The sequence below is a fragment of the Parambassis ranga genome, chromosome 5, assembly GCF_900634625.1.
Source record: "Parambassis ranga chromosome 5, fParRan2.1, whole genome shotgun sequence".
NCBI classification, from domain to species: Eukaryota; Metazoa; Chordata; class Actinopteri; family Ambassidae; genus Parambassis; species Parambassis ranga.
The window spans coordinates 19,723,250-19,743,115 of record NC_041026.1 but is presented as its reverse complement, the minus strand read 5'-3'; the positions used below and the strand labels follow the sequence as shown (position 1 = coordinate 19,743,115).

The following is a 19,866-nucleotide window of genomic DNA, read 5'->3' as shown; positions in this document are numbered from 1 at the left end:
AACACGAGGGCACAAAAAGGGCAAATAAATGCACAAACAACTAAACATATAAACCAATCATAATAATTCATTTGCCTGCTTCCTCACTCATCAATAGCAATCTCTGAAGGGATCTCAGACCACAGCCTTGCGTATTTGACCGGTGTAACCTGCTCCTGAGGGTCACGGTCCACATGCATGTGCAGCATCATTCGACAGAAAGAGGCTCGCAGGTCATAGGGCAGGTCTTCATCCGACATGCATCGCAGGATCAGGTCTACATCCAGCTGGCCAGAGATTTTGTTAATAGCGAGATACTGACGGTCCAAACACATCCTGGCAAACAGGTTGAGCTGATACCTGTGGTATGAAGTGAAGTCAGCAAAATCTTCTTTCACAGTTGATCTAAATATACAAACTGTTACAGCCATCAGCTCGAAGCAGTTACCTGTAGTAACTGATCACCTCCTGATCCTCCTTCTGGCCCTCTTTAGCATCCTGGGCCAGCTCCCTGATGCTTTTGCTGCGGATCTCTTTGTTGCTGTCCTTCCAGAACAACCACACCTCCTCCTCATCTTCCTCAGACTCCACAGAGTTCTCCCCAAGTGATGCTCCCTCAATCTCAAACCTAGATAGCACCAGTCTGCAGGAAGCAGCCCAAGAAAATATACTTGCCTAAACTTACTTTAAAAGCTGTTTAAATACAGTTTGGAATGGGACGGGTACTTTTATCTCTTTTTGATAAAAATTAACTGAATGAAGACAACATGGTGGCTAATGGCAGGCTGAGGGGAAAAAGATGAAGAAGACTCACTTAGTTTCTATGAGGATGTCTGCGTTAGCTGGATCCAGCACTGCGTTACAAATGAGCTCCTGTGTCACAGGGATGGACTTGTTCATTGACACACACAAGTCTGACAGGTAGTCCAGGAACCTGAAAACAAACACACACACAGATGCAAATCCAATCACACATGATGCTTTATTAAAGAAAACGATTCACACTAAACAATAAACTCCTTCCAAAGAGCTTGCTGAACCAAAAGGACACATAGATTGACAACGAAATATGTAAGTGGATTACATGTGACACCATGAGTTACATTAAATATAAACACACACACACACACACACACACACAAACAAACCTGGGCTCACGGTTTTTGCGGACCAAGCTTACAAAGGTGTCAATCTCTGCAGCAGTAATGTGCTTTTCCAGCAGCTTGCGGTTGTTGTGGAGCAGAGCCGTGATTGTGTCCTCTGCCAGGACATCATAACCAATCTGCTTCTGCATGAAGCGAAACTGTTTGGCGATATACTCCTGCAAGACAGACAGACTGATCAAAACAGAGCCAACAACAGATGATGTCAACTGTGACTAATAGTTTCACTCATTTATGATTTTATGCTCACTCTAGAAGACATAATATTCTGCAGAGGAGATCCGTTACTTTTACTGACTGATACAGAGTTTTGCAAGGTGCCTGCTTTGCACAGAGTTTTTTTTTTTTATTAAAGCCAATGAAATTACTGACCTGACATTTATAAGCCTTTTATTCTGTCCTGTTTGATACAGTGAGGCTGCAGTATACATTAAGACATTTGTTATATTTTTAATTCATTTTTATTTTGAGTATGACATCAGTGCTGTAGATTCATTCATTCCTTCTTAAAAACCTGGATTGTCCCTTTATAGAAACTGCATACCAATGCCATACAGTGCCACATTTAGGCCTGACAAAATATACCTGATTCTTGCGGTAGTCCTGCTGAGAGTGACGCAGAACCCTGTAACACAAGCGGCAGATGTGTCTGAAGGGGGCGTGGCGCTGATCTGCCAGCTCCTCCAGCCGCAGCATGGGCCCATCCCCACTGTCTGTGAATGGAGCCTGCAGCAGCTTGAAGATCTGAATATAAAGATAATGTTGTGATATGTGTACCCATATTCATAGCCAAAGGAACATGCTGACACAGACAGCAGACCTGGAAAATATGCCACTTTAATAAAAAGCGGAGGAGGTTTAGGGGATTTTAGTGAACATCACCTGTTTGAGAATATTCTGTTCTCTCATAAGTTTCTGCCGTTCCCTGTTGGGCTTGTTGACCATGATCTCCAGAACATCTTGTCCATTGTTGGGAATGTCAACCACAAAGAACACCAGATCCTCCAGAAGTTTTGTAACAGCTCTGGTTGTGAATGAGAAAATAACACACACACACACAAATCAATGACTTCTTTGCTTCCTGCTTCTTGCTTCCTGCTGTAGAGCTATATTCCTGCCCCGCTATGTATTTTATACCTCCTCTCATTCTGTGTAATGGTGCCTTTTTCCAGCTTCCCGGCAATGGAGGCCAACACTTTGCTGGCATCGTTGGCAAAGTCAAGGTCTCTGACCTCAGCTGGGGAGACGGGCACAATGGCAAAAGCCTCTTTGTCTTCTTTGAGTGTGGAGGTGCCAATCTTGAGCCAGAAAGAACATTTACAACTTTTTTATCAAAGCAAACAAGAGATTTATAGCTTTAGAGCTTTGAGCTCAGTGCCATGTGCAATTTAGTGCAAATGAACTGTCACTCACACGCAGCATGACAGGCTTTTCCTCCTCCTTGTCAATTGGCTGGTTGGTGCTGTGAACCCATGTGTTGGTGCACAAATGTCTGAGGCGCACATACGAGTTTCTGAAAAAGCATTTTCATATTTTTGAATATCTCTTTGCATTTTGAATCAAAAAACACTAGCCTGTATTAAAACCAGAAAACCACAAACATAACAGCACAAGGCAGCGGTGGAATATGGTACATACATAAAAAAGACACAAGAAGCACACGCGTACACTCATACAGACACACACACACAGTGCATACTCCAACTGCCATCTAACATGACCATGTGCACTTCTCATAAAATTCAGATAATTGACACTGTAAGTCTGTGCTGTAAGTATTGATTTAGTCACAGATGTGAATGAAATCTTTATTACAAATCACACAACACATCTGATAGTGATGCAAGAACTATCATGTTTCCTGCAAGTAGGGATATTCCTACCTGCGTCATCACCATGAACAACAACTCTGCCTCTATAACCATCATTGCTCTGTTCATCATGAGTAACAGTCGCAGACTGTCTTGTGCAAACACAATTGAATGATTTACTATGGTGTGGAAGTCCCCAACTTGTACTGTGTTTAGTTTTCAGTGCAATCAGTGACAGACCAGGGTCAGAAGATGACACGAAAACTGAGTGGATCTGGAATGCCAGCTTTCCTACCTGGGCACTAGTGAGTCCCCCCCTCTTAAGGTGGTTGGGTCCAGCTCAAATATGGAAGAGATGTCATTGCCATCAGGGACAGAAACGAGCGTGTACATAACTTTGTCTTGGGCATTTCTCAAACGGGCTCGCAAGGCTTCTTGCTCCGAGTCAATCTAAAGGGGAAAATCAGATCAGCAAAAACATCTTTAAACCACAGACAGATGTTATCTTTTAGCAACTGAGGTGTCAGTGAAAGGGTTAACAGTCGCTATGGAAAAATGACTAGGAAGTGAGTCATAATAGTGATAAAGAAATGCGACAATGTTTAATGAGCCCATGCCTCAAAGGAATACAACTAGCTCTTTCTGTTGAAAGCTAAATTCTCATAGTACATGTCACAATCTGAATTCACTTAAAAACAATATAAAGCTCAAACTGATTTAATGACGTCTTTTTGTGTGAGTTAATTATATTGGAATATATTAAAGGATAAACAATGAATAAATACATTTTCATTTCCATCATTTCCATCATTTCCTTCCATTTCCATGTTTGTTTGTAGCTGAAGAAGTGAGACTAAACTCAGTAAACTCAGAGGCAGAGCTGCTACTGGTCACTGCCTGGTCAACAGGTGCGGCCAGCTTTATGCAGACAGGCAGCACACTGCTGAACACCACTGAAGAGAGAAGCAATGACAGTAGAAGGCTGCCATCTGCTGGTCACTGACATAAAACACCCATTGGAGGAACTATAGGAGAATAATACATACAGCCCTCTACTGTTGTGGATGGTAAATACTACCATGTTAATGTGTTAACAGGTTAAGAGACTCTCGTTAACTACACCAGTGAGTTATGTGACATACTGAGGAGCGTGACTCAGGGCATTCCTCTTCATATTCTGGGTTTACCTACAAACACAAAAGTTAGTCACCCCTCAGTATATTAACAACCAGTCAACACTGTTAAATCTATCATCACTTAGAATACAAAAGGTTTATTTATTTTGTTTTATTTATATTTCCTTTAGTGTACACACCATGAGCCTCAGCTTTAATTCAAACAACACAGTGGACTGACCTCTGCAGCTAGGTAGTGTCCAGTGGCCAAGTGTTTGAACCTAAACAGGCTGTTCCAGTAGCCTGCACCTCCCCGACATGGATCGTGCTGTACAACCTGACATCAGAGCACACACAGGTTAAACAGGTGATGCTGGCAAAGTATATAATATATAAATATATCTATATTTATATTTATATATCTGCCCACTAAAATAATTCAGAAGACAAAAATATTCATGCTCACCTCTATCTCCCATAAGGCTTTGCTGCTGGTTGCCGAGGTAGCTGACTGCCGTCCAGTAGTGCGAAGAAAAACATATTGTTTTTTTCTGTGATCATCACACGTGAGGAATTTCTCCTGCTCCGCATGAAATAACCGTACCACATCGCCCTGGAGAGAGGCAGAACCTTTTTTACACTTGGAACTATTAAACTTGATTTTAAAATTAACTAACTCTGTGTATATATGTTTCACAACCTACAAGATCGCTTGAGAAATTGCCCATTGTGACCAAACATTGACATAATTAATGAATATTTTTATCACTATCGGTTCAATTTTTTTGTCTCTAGTCTCTAATTTACAGCCACTGACAGACGACACAGCATGCGCTGTTTACTGACAATACTGAAGTGAGGAAAAAACAAAGGAAGCAGCCCACTCAACTCTGTTAAGGGACCTTATGCAACACCTACTGTTTGCTTATGTGAAGTACATGCCATTTTTAATGTTAGCTGTATGTTTGTATACATCTGGTGTTGGATGAAGCTGTGAAAACGTGTCAGACAAACCCCCTTTAGGATGATCTCCTGATTGTCGCTCCATTTCATAAACAAGACAATCTTCCAGCTAGTGTTACAGTTGACTGAGTTCACCTGAAAAACAAACAATCAAGCTGAAAAACACAAGTTGGTGTGTCTGTAGGTGTGATCTCCTGGCAGGGTTCCTGCACAGTGGGAGTGATGCAACATCAACAAAAGGATAATGGTGTGTTTTCTAAAGATGTCTTGTATAACTGTTGGGATCCTTATTTACAGTTGGATCCCAACAGTGTTGACATCTCTACAGTCACATTCAAATTAAATGTCCATCCTGTGTAGTTGTATCAAAGCTAATGCGGCAAGAACAGTAATTTAACACTTTGCATCATATACTGTGTATGCTACTGTAAATAAGGATCCCAAAAATTCAAAATCACAAATTCAATTAATTCTTAATATTAACTATAATAAAAATGTCTTCTCATTTTTACAAAGTGGAGACAAAAAAAATCAAATCACATCCACTCTAAAGCTGACCTATCCCTTAATCCCTCTGTGTTCGAGTTTGACATCCCTGCTACCCTTTGATAAAATACCACCAGTGATGTTGCTAAGTAACAGAGAGACGTAGAAACAGGACAACACTCCAAATGCAATATCAGCCTTAACCCTCTGCTTGACTGTGCAGAATCTAGAGGACAGAACCCTGTTGATATAAAACAAGCAGTGGAGCTTCGATGAGCCAGACCTCATTGCATCCTGGATTATCCACGAGCTGATGTGTGCTGGCATGAAGAGGCTGCCCAGCATTCACCGGGTTCAGAACCACTTTGTCCCCGATCACCACCTGAAATCCCACAAACAAACAATTATGTTATCATTTAAAAAGGTGATCAGTAAAAGAACACAAGAGTTCATCAAACATTTTATAACACACATTAGTAGCTAATCCTGGGCTCTATTGTTGTTTTATTTTTATTTTACAGAATTCTGCCAGTGGGTTATTCCATTGTCTGCTACTAACATCAATATCAAGCCACATTCACTGTCTATGCTTAAGCTTGGGAATAACTCGGGTTTTCTTTTTTATCCAAAACCTGCTGTTCAAGCTATGTGCACTTTTAGAGGAGATTAACTGTGAAGCCTGCTTTCTCCTGCGGTTCATTTTAGTTCCTGGGCAACAGGCCACAACTTCCTGCTGCAGGGAAGAAGAGCCGCTGCCAACAAGAGCTTTGTGCTCAGGTAAACTCTGGGTGCTGGCTCAAGTCCATCCAGGGAGGGATGAGATGTAGATGAGAAGATGAGTGGAGAAATCTGTGCACTACAGGTCTGCAGCAGGGGTGCAACTAGTTGCTTTTTTAACTTGTCTATAAAATATCAGAGACAAGTTGCTGCAGGCTTATATGCATGATGACTCACACTGTCCCCGATAGAGCGAAGCTTGTAGAAGGGCTGTATGTAGAACCAGGAGCCCTCATTTCCAGCAGTGTCCAGCATTACCCGCATGGCATTCTTCTCTAATAGTGCTGGCAGACGTTTGTTCACTGTCAGGTATTTGTTGCTTTTCAGGTGGAGAAGCTGAGCAGAAACATCATAAATAGAGTTTCATATAGACACATGGGCTGCAGAGGAGTAAAACTGATATTTTATACAGAAACCCTGAAAATCATCTAATGAAGTGTGCATCAAACTTTGTTATATGATGATGTGTGTATGTGTTCTGAGATCTACATATTTGTCTCATTAGAGATATGCTATGATCTTGACCATTGATATCTAAATAATCAATGCACTAATCTATACACTGTGGTGGACTCAACAAACAGCTGCTTTGGAGCAACAAACCTGAATAACATTCCCATACTGTATTACTGTCCCGAGCAGTTTCTTGTTTTCAGAGTCATTTTGCTTCTTCTCCAGGTCAGCTGCATGCTGGGATGCAAAAGAGAGATAAGAGAAACAAATAAAACAATGGATATGAGCTCCCATAACACTGTCACCAGTTGTACGTGATGCATGAAGGAATTCGATTGGTGAGCTGGTGAGCACAGGGATACAGTAGTAGCAAAGCTCTTAGCCAAAACAAATGTACGCTTCAGTAGTGGGGCTTTAACTGAAGCTCAGGCTCACATTTTTATGGAAACGAAGGGGAGATTGTGATCTTCCATTTTACGACTGTGCGGTTAGATAGCAGATTGCTTTAAATGGTATTGCATTGAAGCAGAGAGAAAAAAGGAGGGCAGAATAGTAGTGCTAAAAAGCAATGTCTATAAAAGGACTTTATAGTATTTTACCTTTAACTAATAACCACTGTTTTTTCCACATTATTTACGTCTGAACATGAAACTTTTGAAAAAGTTCTGCAGCTTCGCCTCTTGTAAGACCTGTAGACCTGTGACAGGTCTGCAGTGACTGCCATGAGGAGAGACTATTGTCACTTTACTTACATGGAGCTTGTTGAGCAGCACTGTGTCTGTGTTCCCTCCAGGCTTCGCTGCTTTCCAGAACTGCTTCTGGGCTGAGTAACGGTTCATGGGACACAGTCTGAACAGACAGTCTGCACGGAGACAAAAATCCATGTGGGCAAATATCAAACTATAGCTGCAGCAATAAACAGAAAGGCAGAAAGATTGGTGCACATACAAAGACTTTGAAATAAATTATATGAATGAAAGCAAAAGAAAACAACTATGATATATTGAAGGTCGGAAAGGTCACTGCTGCGATGTGGGAGACAGGTCACAGCATAGTAACAGCTTAGCAAAAAAAATGTCTGCAAGCTAACACAACATCATCATTTTAATATATGAGGTTATGTAATAAAGGACCAGACAGACTACACTTCCCTCCAAACTGATCCATGCATGTGTGTGCTCGCACTTCAAACACATTATTAATAATTCCCCTGAATGGAGATCAAGGGGCTTTGCCAGCTTCAGGGAGGAGTGATGGGGACAAGGCACTGTTGTGTTTTTAGATGTGTGTTGATAATTTACAAGCATAGTAAGATGTGGTTGCATCCTGTGGTTAGAGACCATGATAAGTACAGCAACAACATGCTGCCTGTGTCTGTGTGTTCCACTGTAAGCTGACCCAGCTGTGAGCTGGCTCAGAGTTTGTAACCGCAGTAACGATGAGATGCTACTGTCATCAACAGTCTCTGGTTGTGCTGTTCATTTTCATAGATACGCGTCAGGAGGGAAACCAGGCCTTTTATTTGCATGTGTGGATGCAATTTTAACAGAGTTCCTCTTCTGTCCCATGAGAGTTCCCCTTTTCTGCAACAAGTTACAGCAACTGGAACTTCACACCAGATGTATGCTAGTTAGCAAGTGTAGACGAATGACTTTCTCTGCAGTGTTAAAAGTTCTGCTTAGTCTGGCTCCTCCCTTCGGGTCCTGGCTTTCCTCTGACTTCACCTCTCTTCAGACAACAGCTTTCTCTTCTGAGAGGGTGAAAAGAGGGAAAAAAGAACAATCTGTCCATCCTTCCTCCATTCTCTCTCTCTCTCTCTCTCTCTCTCTCTCAGCTGTAGCTGCAGCAACATGACCAAATAAGGCCAGCCATGAGAAGGGGAGTGGGATGACAGAAAAAGAGAGAAGAGGGTGGGAACTCCCTGCCCCCCCCCCCCCCCCCCCCCCCTCAATATTCTGTCATCCCTACTTCTCCTTTCTGAATTCCTCTCACCATTTCACACACACACTATCCGTTTGCTCAGAGTTAATGGTCTCTATCTCCTTAATCCTCCTCAGCTCCTCCATCAGATATGGTTTACTTTAGTTTAACCCAAAATACAGCTAGAAAAACAAAAAAAAGAAGTGAAAGAGAAACGAGGAAGACAGGATAACACTGAAAAAATGTGAAACGGAGAGCTGTTTCACATTCACGGAGTACAGAGCTGTAGATGTTGCTATGTTCAGTCATGTAATCTGAACACACAGCCACTGCATGTGAGCGTGGCAGATGAGCCAAAATTGCTGAACATCTGCCTTTAGTACAGGCGTCCATGAGACAAAACATGCCAGTAAAAGAATACTGAATTCTGGGGTGAGAGGTTTTTCTGGGGTCACTGGGCAGGAGAAATGGTTGGACAAGTCCAGTGTGCACAAAATGATTCATTAACATTCCTGCAACCTAAAACAATCTTTTACTACCAAACTTCCAACACATAAACAGTACTTCTGTTTTTAGCACTACCAAATCTATTTGAGGTCATATACAAAGCTGTCTTTGATACTGACTGCATATACAAAAGATTGTGAAGCTCTTTGTACATCTTATGATACCAGGCTAAGTTATGACTTAAGTCATTTGACACAAATCTAAAATTCCTTCCAGCAAAGCTCCAGTTAAACAGCACATTCCTGTTCACGGGCAAAACCTGGTGATGTCAAGTGATATCACTTAGGGCACTTTATTTAAGTCTTTTCAATGCATGGACCTACAAATGACAGGAGCACTCCAAATACAAATCAGCCTCACAAGAAGAGTGAGGCTTCAGATTTAAATGTCTTTGTATTTACATCTGTACATCAAGTGTCAAACAGCTGTAATTATTGTCGTATCTTAGGGCTTACAGTAGTGAAAAGTAAACTAAAGTAAGTTTAGTTAGACTGTTATCAATTTACTGCCAGATGCCTATATGAAACCATGCTGCTTAAACCTTTGTATGTTTTCACATTTCTCAATTAATTACTTACTTTAATAGATATTTTTAAATGTACCAGTATGTAATCACATAGATTTGCTCCAGCACCATTGTTATATACCTATATTAGCCATAATAGCTAGTACTGGTTAGTATTTACTGGAAAAGGGCAGGCTGATAAATCACTATGTACAATGTATGAATTTCGGCTACATACATAACACTGTGTGTTAGTAAGATACCCAGCTATGAATAACACCGCTCTCTCTCTCTCACACTCACACAAGGAGTTAATAGCTGATTCAGATCTGAAGAAGATGGTGTTAGATTCTGACGCTGCCTACATGTATAAACAGAGAACAAGTGGAAAACATAGCTGAGTGCATGTGTGACATGCATGGAGGGTGTCAGAAACGTAATCAATAACAGCCATTTTTTTAATGACTGCTGTGGGTACGCACAGTTTTTAACATTAAGAATGTTATGTGACAAATTCCTGAGTGTGGAATCATCTGATGTGATGTAACTGCATAAAACTACAGAAAACTGCTTCCCTCTTATTTTCAGGCATGCTTTGATTGTTCAACTGTAGTTGGATTTTGTTGCTTGATTTTTTTGTGCATATTAGGTATGAGTACATATATATTATTTATTACATGCTTGGAATAAATGCTAAAACACTGCTTTAAAAAAATGAGGAATGAGTTTAAATGTGTCAATTAAAGGTAGGGTAGGAGATTAATTCTGATGCACGTTTTGTTAAATTAGTGTAACTTCTCTTTATCCGATAGCAACCGATTAGTTCGGCAGTTTCGCTTTAAAATGAAGAATATTAATCATCTGTGGAAGTTATAAAAAGCTAAAAACATGGTTGGCTGCTCTCTTCCTGCTCTGCGCGCATCAGAGAGGTACGTGCATGATGGCCGAAGTCACAGACTGGTTGGGAGGTGTGGCTTCGGGGCGAGCTCCGAGAGAACGGGGCGTGTGTTTACTTTCAAAATCTGGCTGACTCTCACTGAGTTTTCAAAATCTCCTACCCTACCTTTAACAGGTTATCATGGACGAGATTTATTTATATATTATTTTATTTTTGCTTAATTATACTTCTATTATTTTCCTTTCATAAACTTCAATTTCAATTATATTAGCCCATAGTAACACATCTTATTTGCACTTTTGCATCTGCTGATGCATCGAGCAGAAGTCAAAATGTGAAATAGTTGTTTTTAGTACTTTTATGTACATAAAGCTCATAGAAATTAGTTAATGACACACTTCACCAAGCTTTAGGAAGAGATTTGTGTATCCCTGGCAACCATAAAAAGTATATAAAGACTGTAGACAGAGATGATTTAGATTTTTATGAGAGAGCTGAAACTGCCACCATTACAATATGAAAGGCGACAGCATTAAATGCTTTTAATTAGATGTACTGTATGACAACACAGGTTTGTTGTGTGCAGAAAAAAGTAAAGGCCATGCTCACAAAAAGTCATCAGTGCAAGAAAACCCTGCTTCTCTCACTGTAAAAGATCTTTGTAATTAAACCATCTGGTCAATGATCGAGACCAGTATTGAGTAATACTTCTTCTGTTCTGTCTTAAACCAACAATAGCATTAGTTGTTCCTGATGGTGATAATAAATAGGAAGCAACTAATCACTTGTAGAGCATCTAAGGGAATAAATCAGTGCACTGTTGGCTGTGTGCTGCAGGACCTCTGCTCTCCCAGCAGACAGGAGAGCAGGTTATGCGCTTATTAGCAGAGGAAGGGACAGAGTGGTTTCTGGCGTTTGTCCCAGAAGAACCACCCAGCATGTCTGTAGTGAATCTCAGCAACAGGGAGGGTTTGTAAGGAGCTGATAGTCTTAAAACATGTGCAGGGAAGCAAGAGTTAAAATGTTTTCCAGAGCACATGCAAAGCATGTTTGATTAAATTAAGGAACTGACATTTGAAGAAAACACAAGGAGACACTATCCAACGTAATAGGTTTCATGTGCTACTAGATAAGGGATGAAAACGCCAGTCTATTAAGCAGCAATCTCTCTGTAATGTGATGCTTTGATGCCCATTTCTCCATGGTTCAGTCAAATGGTAGTGAGCAGACAGAATTGTTTGTATTTATGTACAATTAACCCTTGAAATATGTCACACAGAAGCAACAAATCAATTGCCAGTGATTCCCAAAACAACCAATAGGACTGTTTAGGCAAGTCCAGACTTTCACTTTTAGGTTTAGGAAAGTTAGTCAATAATCCCTGATTATCTTGTTACCACGGTGAAATGTTAGTGGTTATCTGGTGACTTCATGCCGGGCAAACGGAATAATGATTCTGTGCAGATACTCGTAAAAGTTTATGCAACGTTACACAGAGGAGAGGGCTACTGCATGGCTAAGAACATTTCAAATAAAAGATATAGCACTCGAGTCAAGAGACAGCTTAGAAATGCAGAGGCAAATAGTTTGGGATTTATTGTTCATTTCATTGTCAACACACTCCATCCCCTTCAAACAATTATTTTACATAATAGTACAACAAACAATACAAGCTATTGATGAGCTGTACTTCTCAGCCAAAACTATATCTCATGATAGAACTAGAAGATAAGCCAAATGTGTAGTAGGATTCACTGTCCGGGCGGACTGACATACAACATTGGCAACCAAAGAAACAGACCAGTAACAGTAGCTAAAAATAGAAAAGCTAAACAAATCATACAGCACAGAACCAGCTGCATGCCTTTGAATGATGAGTCACATCAGAAACTCAAACCTGATTCAAGTTATTTTTGTGGACCCTTAAGGATGTGATTAATGATTTAGTTAAGAGAAGAACTTTCAAACAACTGAATGATGAAGTGTAACATGAAACAATGATCAAATATTACTGAAAACACACAGTACTGTTACAGGGCTGTGTTCGCTGCTGCTCGCCCTACTTTACTGTTCCAAAGTACTGTCCAGTGACATATGAAGAAGGTGTTTGGATACAGCCTACATGATAAAGAGTGTTAGATCATGGATGGTGCTTGTGTTTACATTGGAAGGAAATGTTGAGCATACCTTTGCAATGACAGTATGGTCCAGTGGACATGGTTCATCTGGGCTTGTGCCTTTATAGCATCCAATTAGCAGGATTATCTCTTCACAAGTGTGTCTCTCAAACAGCTGAGTAGCCTCTAAAACTGGAAGGTTTCTGCTCTGCAGAGGCCTGGGAGGCCGGAGTACATTTGAGGAGAATGCAATTGTGGACATAATTATCTGTCACACATCTCAAAGGATATGTACGATAAGCTCTGAAACACAAATACTCAACTTCCTGAGGTGGCAGTAAAAGTAGCTCAGAGCACAGCAGCCAAACATGGCCACATCACATTTCAATATCTGCTTTTGGTCCTATGAGGCCACGATAGAATGTAAACATTCAGCAGAATCAGATTTTTAACCATCCAATTAAATAGTTTTTGTTATATTCATCGGTCCAAAACACTTAAGAATGGGGCCTTCTGTTAGTAAGTGTTTAAGCCCTTGAAAAGTCTGACTGCATATTGTAAAACTGATCAACAGAAAGAAGTAGAGGTATAGATCACAACTGGTAATTTAACTAAATTATGAAATTTCACGAGACAGAAGCGTCTTTACAAACTCTTCTCTGTATAAAGTTTCATTCATGTATGTATACATGGCATCATTGTCATGTTCTGTGAAGCAATAACGTGTGTTGTTTTCCTAAATAATATTCACCAACATCACAACCTAGGATGGAGATTGGAATTGAGGATAAGAAACAATGGCTGTTGTACTGAAGTTGACCAAAAAAGTCCACTAATATTCATGGAGCTGGTCACACAGCCATAGCTCACCAGAGCACAGAGCTGTTACTGTTAATGTTGTCATAGTACATTTCCTCCTATGATATGTGAAAAAGAGCTGTTGCTTTTAAGCTTATGTGTTCTATACAATTAGTATGGAACTAGGACACATTTGACACATCACAGATGACAAACTCACATTTGCAGTGTTTCTGTTTCATTTAAGTGAAAGTGAGGCAGGACCCTGCAACCCACACAGCTAAATGGAATGGAGCCACCCTTGATGTAAGTGATTGCACCTGCATTTGACAAGTCATAAGACTTTCAGCTAAACAAAGAGATTTGTGTGGTCATCTGCATGTGTACTGGGATGCATTCAACTAAGCAAATAATACCTTATTAATAATTGTGACATTCATTCCAAGAATATCTGATAATACAGTCAGTTAAATGGCCAACAAACGCTAAAATCTGGCAATATCACATTACCAGCATTGGGAAGGATACTGTTAAAAAGTATTCAGTTACAGAACACAGATTACCTGAGACAGAGCTAACCTCAGGAGCACATTTTACAGGCATTTTACTGGCCCTTTAACAGCATTTCTGTTGATAAAATGAAATATTACAGTTATATTACGGTTTTTGGCAGATGAGCACTTTCATGATGAAGGAGCATTATAAGCGCGCAACGCAACACCTTCACTCTTCATCCTCATCCTCAGACTCTGAACCCCATCAGTCCGGCTGCACGGTCCACTCTGTCGCAAGCAGCGTGCAGCTTTCTGTCCAGTTTGCTGACATCGCCCCAAAACTTTATCTTTGATCACAGAGTTTGTATTGACATAAGAGCTCTCACTCCTATGACTATTCACTGTCATACACATGACCACACAATGTGACAACTGATCAGGAGAGAGTCAGACAATGATTTTTATGACTTGTTTTATCCAGCAGAGTGAATAAACACGTGTAATGTGCATGTAATGCACTGATTTCAACAAAGTAACTGTATTGTAATTACCATCTGTTTAGACTATAACTGTAACAATACAGTTACTCATATTTTGTATTCTAATTACCTAACATTGGGTCATGTAATCTGTTACTCTCCAACACAGCACATTATAGACTTTGAATGTATGGCTCTGCTGTGACCATCTTCCTCCATATTATTCCGCATAGTATCCACTCAACATTCTTTCTGCCATCTGGGAGATATCCAGAGGCCTTTCACAGTGACATGAAGGCCTCTCCTGGTCAAGACCAGCTGGCTATGTGAAGGAGTTGGCAACCCCAATAGAAGTCCTCAAAGCATATGTGTGTTCTTATATAAGTGATGCTGAAAACTGTCAATCAAAAAACGAGTATACGTTTGGAGAGTGTCCTGGTTCATATTAACAACAAAGGTGTGGGAGGGTGAAAGATTAAATAGAGTGGTTAGTTAGGGAAAGCCACCTGCATAAGTGATTCAACAATCACATCTGAAAAAGTCAAGACAGCTTATACTTACATTCGACAAATGGTTTGCCTTAAACCTCTCTCTCTTTCTCTCTAAAATATGCTATACAAACAAAACTGAATGATTGAGCTAACTTGTTTTATACTTGTTAACACAGACAAACTTATAAGAGAGAAAGACTCATGTGTTGTTATTGTATAAGTGTACAGTCTGTTTTTACTGTGCTGACAGTGATTGTCTCTAGGGAAGATAACATGTCCAGAGACACTGGAGACCAGTGAAGAGCATATCTGTGTAGGTCACTGCTAAGATTTAAAGCTCTCAACTCTGTAAAAGCACTGCAATCTTCTTTGCACTCTTGAGACTGCAGATATCATCCCAAATGCAAGATGTGAGCGTGTGCACACACGGAATGCTCAGGCTATCCAAAACACTTCAAAGCCCAACGGAAATACTGCAATCAAGCTGATTAATATGGCAAAGGCTAACTTATGTGAGAGGGGTATATAAGAACTGCAAAACAACAGTGTAAATGTGTCACAATTTTCAAAAGCCTGCAAATGACATCAGCCTGTCCAAAACCCAAAGTTTACAGAATGGCATCAAATCAGCACAAAAAAAAGAATGAACCCAAAGAATCAACACAAAATAGGGACTAGAACTAATAATATAAAAGCTTTTGTAACTGACAGTTCCTGGCTTCTTTGGATGGCAGAGTCCTTATTTTAATAATGATTATAAATGAAAAAATATATACTAAACTGAATCATTTCAGTTCAAACACTTTGTAAATGTACAATAGTGTAAAAATGGAAGACAAACAAATTCTCCACAACTGCACACATTGCCAATGCACACTAGCAACTATCCCGATTCCCCCAGCAGACTGTTGCTGGTTAGGTTGGCTGTAATAGTGTTATAGATCGGTGCAAGCCGTGTTGTATTTAATCAAAGCAGCATATAACCACTGGATTTGACAAAATGTGTATTGCATAACAATGGCTAAAATTAACAAACATTTTATGTGGAAAAAAATGATGTTAAAAACAGTTGATACAATGACTATGCTGTTGGTAGGTGACCGCTGGATATCAGGATTAACAGGGCTGCTAAGTGGATAGTATGTAAAGTGGACAGGTTTTAGTGAAGCTTCTGCTTGTTAAAACACCACTGACAATGTTTCCTAGCCCCAGCCACCAGCTTCAGGTAACGCCAATGACTGAAGGCCTGAAGTCCGTCAGAAGCAAGCATGAGTCAGAGCGCAAAGAGCAATAAACAAACAACAATTAGCATTGGCCAGGAATGGGAGAGGAACAACACTGGTCCAAATGTATAAACTGTACTTTTAACAATATGACCTTTTTAAAAAAAATGCACAAACAATCAAATACAATTGTCCTATTAATAGTACAAATGTGTTGCATTTTATTTCGATCAGCTACTACTACAGCAAGCTTCAGTACATTCTCTGCAATATCAGGCCTCTCCCCAGGGATACAGCCCTCCAGCCTGAGAACTGTGGGTCATAAGGACTACTTCCTGTATGAGAGCTAATAATAGTCACTTCACTCAAAGAAACAGCTCAAGGCTTTTAATTTAGAAAGCAGCTTTTCAAGTGTGTCATTGTTCAGCAAATCAACATCATAGATGATTCTCTCCATCTGCCTCAGTTGATTGCAAGCGCACCTAATAAACACATGCATGGATGCATAAACATGCACAATAACACCATTAACACTGACAAAGGCAGGTCTGTTTGAAGTTCAGTGGGCAGAGATATTGTGGCTGTCACCAAAGGAACACAAAATAGCACATTCAGCGGCGTCTCTCTCTCACACTCAGTCTGCTATATAAACAGAGAGCAGTCAGTGTTATGATGTCAGGATGAAGGGGTGTCTCCTACCTCTGAACTTCTTCGGAGGGTTGTTCAGGTCCCCTGCGTCAGGCTGGACGACGCAGCGGTCATCCACCAAGCTGGGAATATGGACACATAATAACACTGTTAACACACACCTGGACACCAGCTGATGCATCTGAAGCGAACAATTGGGATACTTAAATCAACGTTATGGTTGTTTAAAAGAAAACCATTTTATTTTTCTTATTTTTGTTACAGTCATATTTGATTATGGATTAATAATTGTGGTGAAAATCAACAAATATAAAAATATACGAGGTTGCTGTTAGATTGCTTAATTTTTATTTAATTAGGAAAACAGATGTCATTTAAATATTTAATTATGATGATCAAAATAATCAAAAGCCTGACATATACCAGCTGGACAGCATCTATGGGATGCACTGAGAGCCACTGTTTCTCTCTAATCCCTGTGGGCCTGTGTGTAAACTGGTCTGGGTGTGTGGTAACTAAAGCAGCGGACAAAACAAAACATTCCCAACAAAAGCTTCTACAAAACTCTGCTGGTTCATATTTTCACTGAGAGGACATACAGCTGCAGCATGTTCACGCTCCCTCTGCACAAAGAAACAAGGAGATATTCTGGATTAGAAGGTCTGTGGGCAAACTGAAATTTCTGGTGACAATTATAGTCTTTTTTAGTAGTTTAAAATATCTCTTGTCAGGGCACAGGCCAAATCCCACATCCATTTCAGGCCTTTTCCAGCAGAATATCTACAGTTGTCCAAACAGACCGGCCTACTGCAGCGTGTACACCTCGAGGAACAAGGCTGCAGGCTGGAATATAAAGTAAGTTATCTAAGATTTAACATAAATGGAATTTAACAGTGAACAAACTGAACAAAAGGTCCTGCCCTTTTAACCTCTCTCTGTCTCTCTCCATTTACCAAACAGGAACAGAGAGCCACTCATGTAAAGTTCTGATGCTCAAAGACTTTTCTCACTATCCTTCTTGGAGCAGATGATCTGGAGAATGCTGGTGAGTTGGTGTTAGTGCGTGGATGACTCCTGGCCAAAATCTGTCATGACAATTATGTGTGCTTGTTGACGTGGGTAGCGCTTGAACTCGAGAAAGGTCACAATGTCTCTATAGTGACTCAGACTTTGCTGTGGGTCATTCCATTTTTCATGAGCCGGTGGGGGATGAGGTCCAGGACACCGATACCATTACTCATTCAGGACTCAAATAATTCACCTTCTTATGACTACTTCATTGCTTCCAGGTTAAAAAGAATCAATATTGCATTTGTGATATATTTGCCCTATCTTAATGCCAATGCATGGAGAAATAGGCTTCATGCAGGACATGCACTTTTTTCTATGTGAGATGTTGTTAATGGAGGAGAACAATGTTGCTGTGTGGGTGAATGAGTGGAGGGTGGAGCACCACACATAGCACCAACTCAACATTTTATCACTGACTGTGCATTTACTGCCCCTACATTTCCTAATTTCCTAAGCACTATCAGTACTTAGGTCAGTCATGCCTACAGTACCACAAAGGCCTCCCACTGCTTCCACAGATTTCCTTTCTGTTGAGTTATAAACTGCAACATTACAATCACTTATCTCCTTATACTGACTTAATCCCATTTATGTGGCTGTGTGAACTGATGTCTGTGTTACATGCAAATATTCACCCGGTGCACAGACACACACGCATGAAAGGATAAATGTGTGTCTGGACCAGTCAGACCAGTGTGGCTTCCTTCTTAACAATAAGACACCACTCACAAAGAGGCAAAGTAATGGCGCAGAGTAAAGTATAAAAACATGAACATACCCCAGGGTGCTGATGAAACCATTGGTAGATCCCTCTGCATACAGGGAGCAGATGTCCCCAATGTGTAAGAAGCTGGACATCTTGTCTGACATGTTTGACACAAGCTAGGGAGCACCTGTGGAGGAGAAGAGGAAAACATGAATACATTCAGATAATTAAGAGGTACTTTTAATGTTCTGTGTACGTTAAAAGGATCAAAAGACTTAAAAAGTAAACAAAATATCCAGATTTCCTGTTTTGTTCCTGGCCAATTTTGTGTCAGTAGTCATCATTACACAACATGTAATGTAGATGCTCTGTTTGTAGACATGAGTAGCAGTGTACTTTGTGGAAGTGAGGGTTTCCTGAGAGGTCCACACTACACTGACAGTACAGTGTGGCTGCGTGGATTTGCATAGAAACGGCAGGAAATGAAAAGCCTGTTTGGTGTTACTGTAACCTGTTGTAGGGCGGGCTGTGCACCTGCAACAGGTCTCTGAGTCTGTGGGCACTGCTGGTCCACCGCCTGTTTCTGAAGCACTACAATGAGGCCAACAAGAAAAACACACACTTCAGTGCACACAGAGCTGGTCAGCGACTGTCGAGCTGAAAGCGCACACCATCCTCTCAGGGATTGTTTATCTAACAACCAAACTTGAGCAAACATCCAGTGTTAGCACGCTGTCATTTTACTCCACGATCCAAATCACATTTCTTCACAGCGACATTTCCCACTTTGTATTCACTACTGAGTAAGGAAGAAAATCTCACGCACAACTGCGCGGAGCATTGTGTTAACCATTTAAGGAGAGCTAAATCTTTTCTCTCCACAGAGAGGAGATACAGATAGGAAGAGAGAGAGGATGGCAAACTGCTGTGCGCCTAACTTTACCTCGGCTCTGGTAAACGCTCAGATGTTGTTCAGCTGTTTTCGGGCCGGATAAGGCAGCATGACTGCGGTGCTCCTCTCCACCGGTGGCCGAGGGTGAGATCCAGCCGTCAGCGACTGTAATAATCCTGTTTTTCTTTGACAGCTCCTTCACCTTTCCGCGCCCGTTGGTGCGCCGAGGCTGCGTTCACTGAGGAGGGCTCCGGCTGGCTGAGCTGCCTGGCTCTCTGCCACTTCTTCTCAAGCGACCGTAGTGTTGATAGCTGGGAAATGATGTCCATGTGGTCCCATCATGTCATCATCATCATCATAATCACAAGAA

General features: G+C 40.8%; 1 protein-coding gene across 11 annotated transcripts in view; it reads right to left on the bottom strand.

Moving 5' to 3' along the window:
• Positions 1 to 19,772, bottom strand: part of LOC114436047 (inositol 1,4,5-trisphosphate receptor type 1) — a 54,786-nt gene extending 35,014 nt beyond the window's left edge. For 4 of the 11 annotated variants that reach the window (XM_028406105.1, XM_028406106.1, XM_028406107.1 and 1 more), the window contains exons 1-20: positions 19,548 to 19,766; positions 18,677 to 18,791; positions 16,879 to 16,949; positions 7,500 to 7,609; positions 6,898 to 6,984; positions 6,472 to 6,630; positions 5,801 to 5,899; positions 5,083 to 5,166; positions 4,535 to 4,681; positions 4,310 to 4,405; positions 4,096 to 4,140; positions 3,249 to 3,403; positions 2,556 to 2,655; positions 2,280 to 2,440; positions 2,025 to 2,166; positions 1,728 to 1,886; positions 1,128 to 1,300; positions 794 to 913; positions 428 to 622; positions 88 to 339 (exon numbers count right to left, since the gene is read on the bottom strand). In XM_028406105.1, the coding sequence (XP_028261906.1) occupies positions 88 to 339; positions 428 to 622; positions 794 to 913; positions 1,128 to 1,300; positions 1,728 to 1,886; positions 2,025 to 2,166; positions 2,280 to 2,440; positions 2,556 to 2,655; positions 3,249 to 3,403; positions 4,096 to 4,140; positions 4,310 to 4,405; positions 4,535 to 4,681; positions 5,083 to 5,166; positions 5,801 to 5,899; positions 6,472 to 6,630; positions 6,898 to 6,984; positions 7,500 to 7,609; positions 16,879 to 16,949; positions 18,677 to 18,768 (2,447 nt within the window). In that variant the 5' untranslated portion in view covers positions 18,769 to 18,791; positions 19,548 to 19,766. Of the gene's footprint in view, positions 1 to 87; positions 340 to 427; positions 623 to 793; positions 914 to 1,127; positions 1,301 to 1,727; positions 1,887 to 2,024; positions 2,167 to 2,279; positions 2,441 to 2,555; positions 2,656 to 3,248; positions 3,404 to 4,095; positions 4,141 to 4,309; positions 4,406 to 4,534; positions 4,682 to 5,082; positions 5,167 to 5,800; positions 5,900 to 6,471; positions 6,631 to 6,897; positions 6,985 to 7,499; positions 7,610 to 16,878; positions 16,950 to 18,676; positions 18,792 to 19,547 lie in introns of those variants that run through there. The other 7 variants (XM_028406111.1, XM_028406110.1, XM_028406112.1 and 4 more) reach the window with 5 other exon arrangements.
• Positions 19,773 to 19,866: the final 94 nt, after the last annotated feature.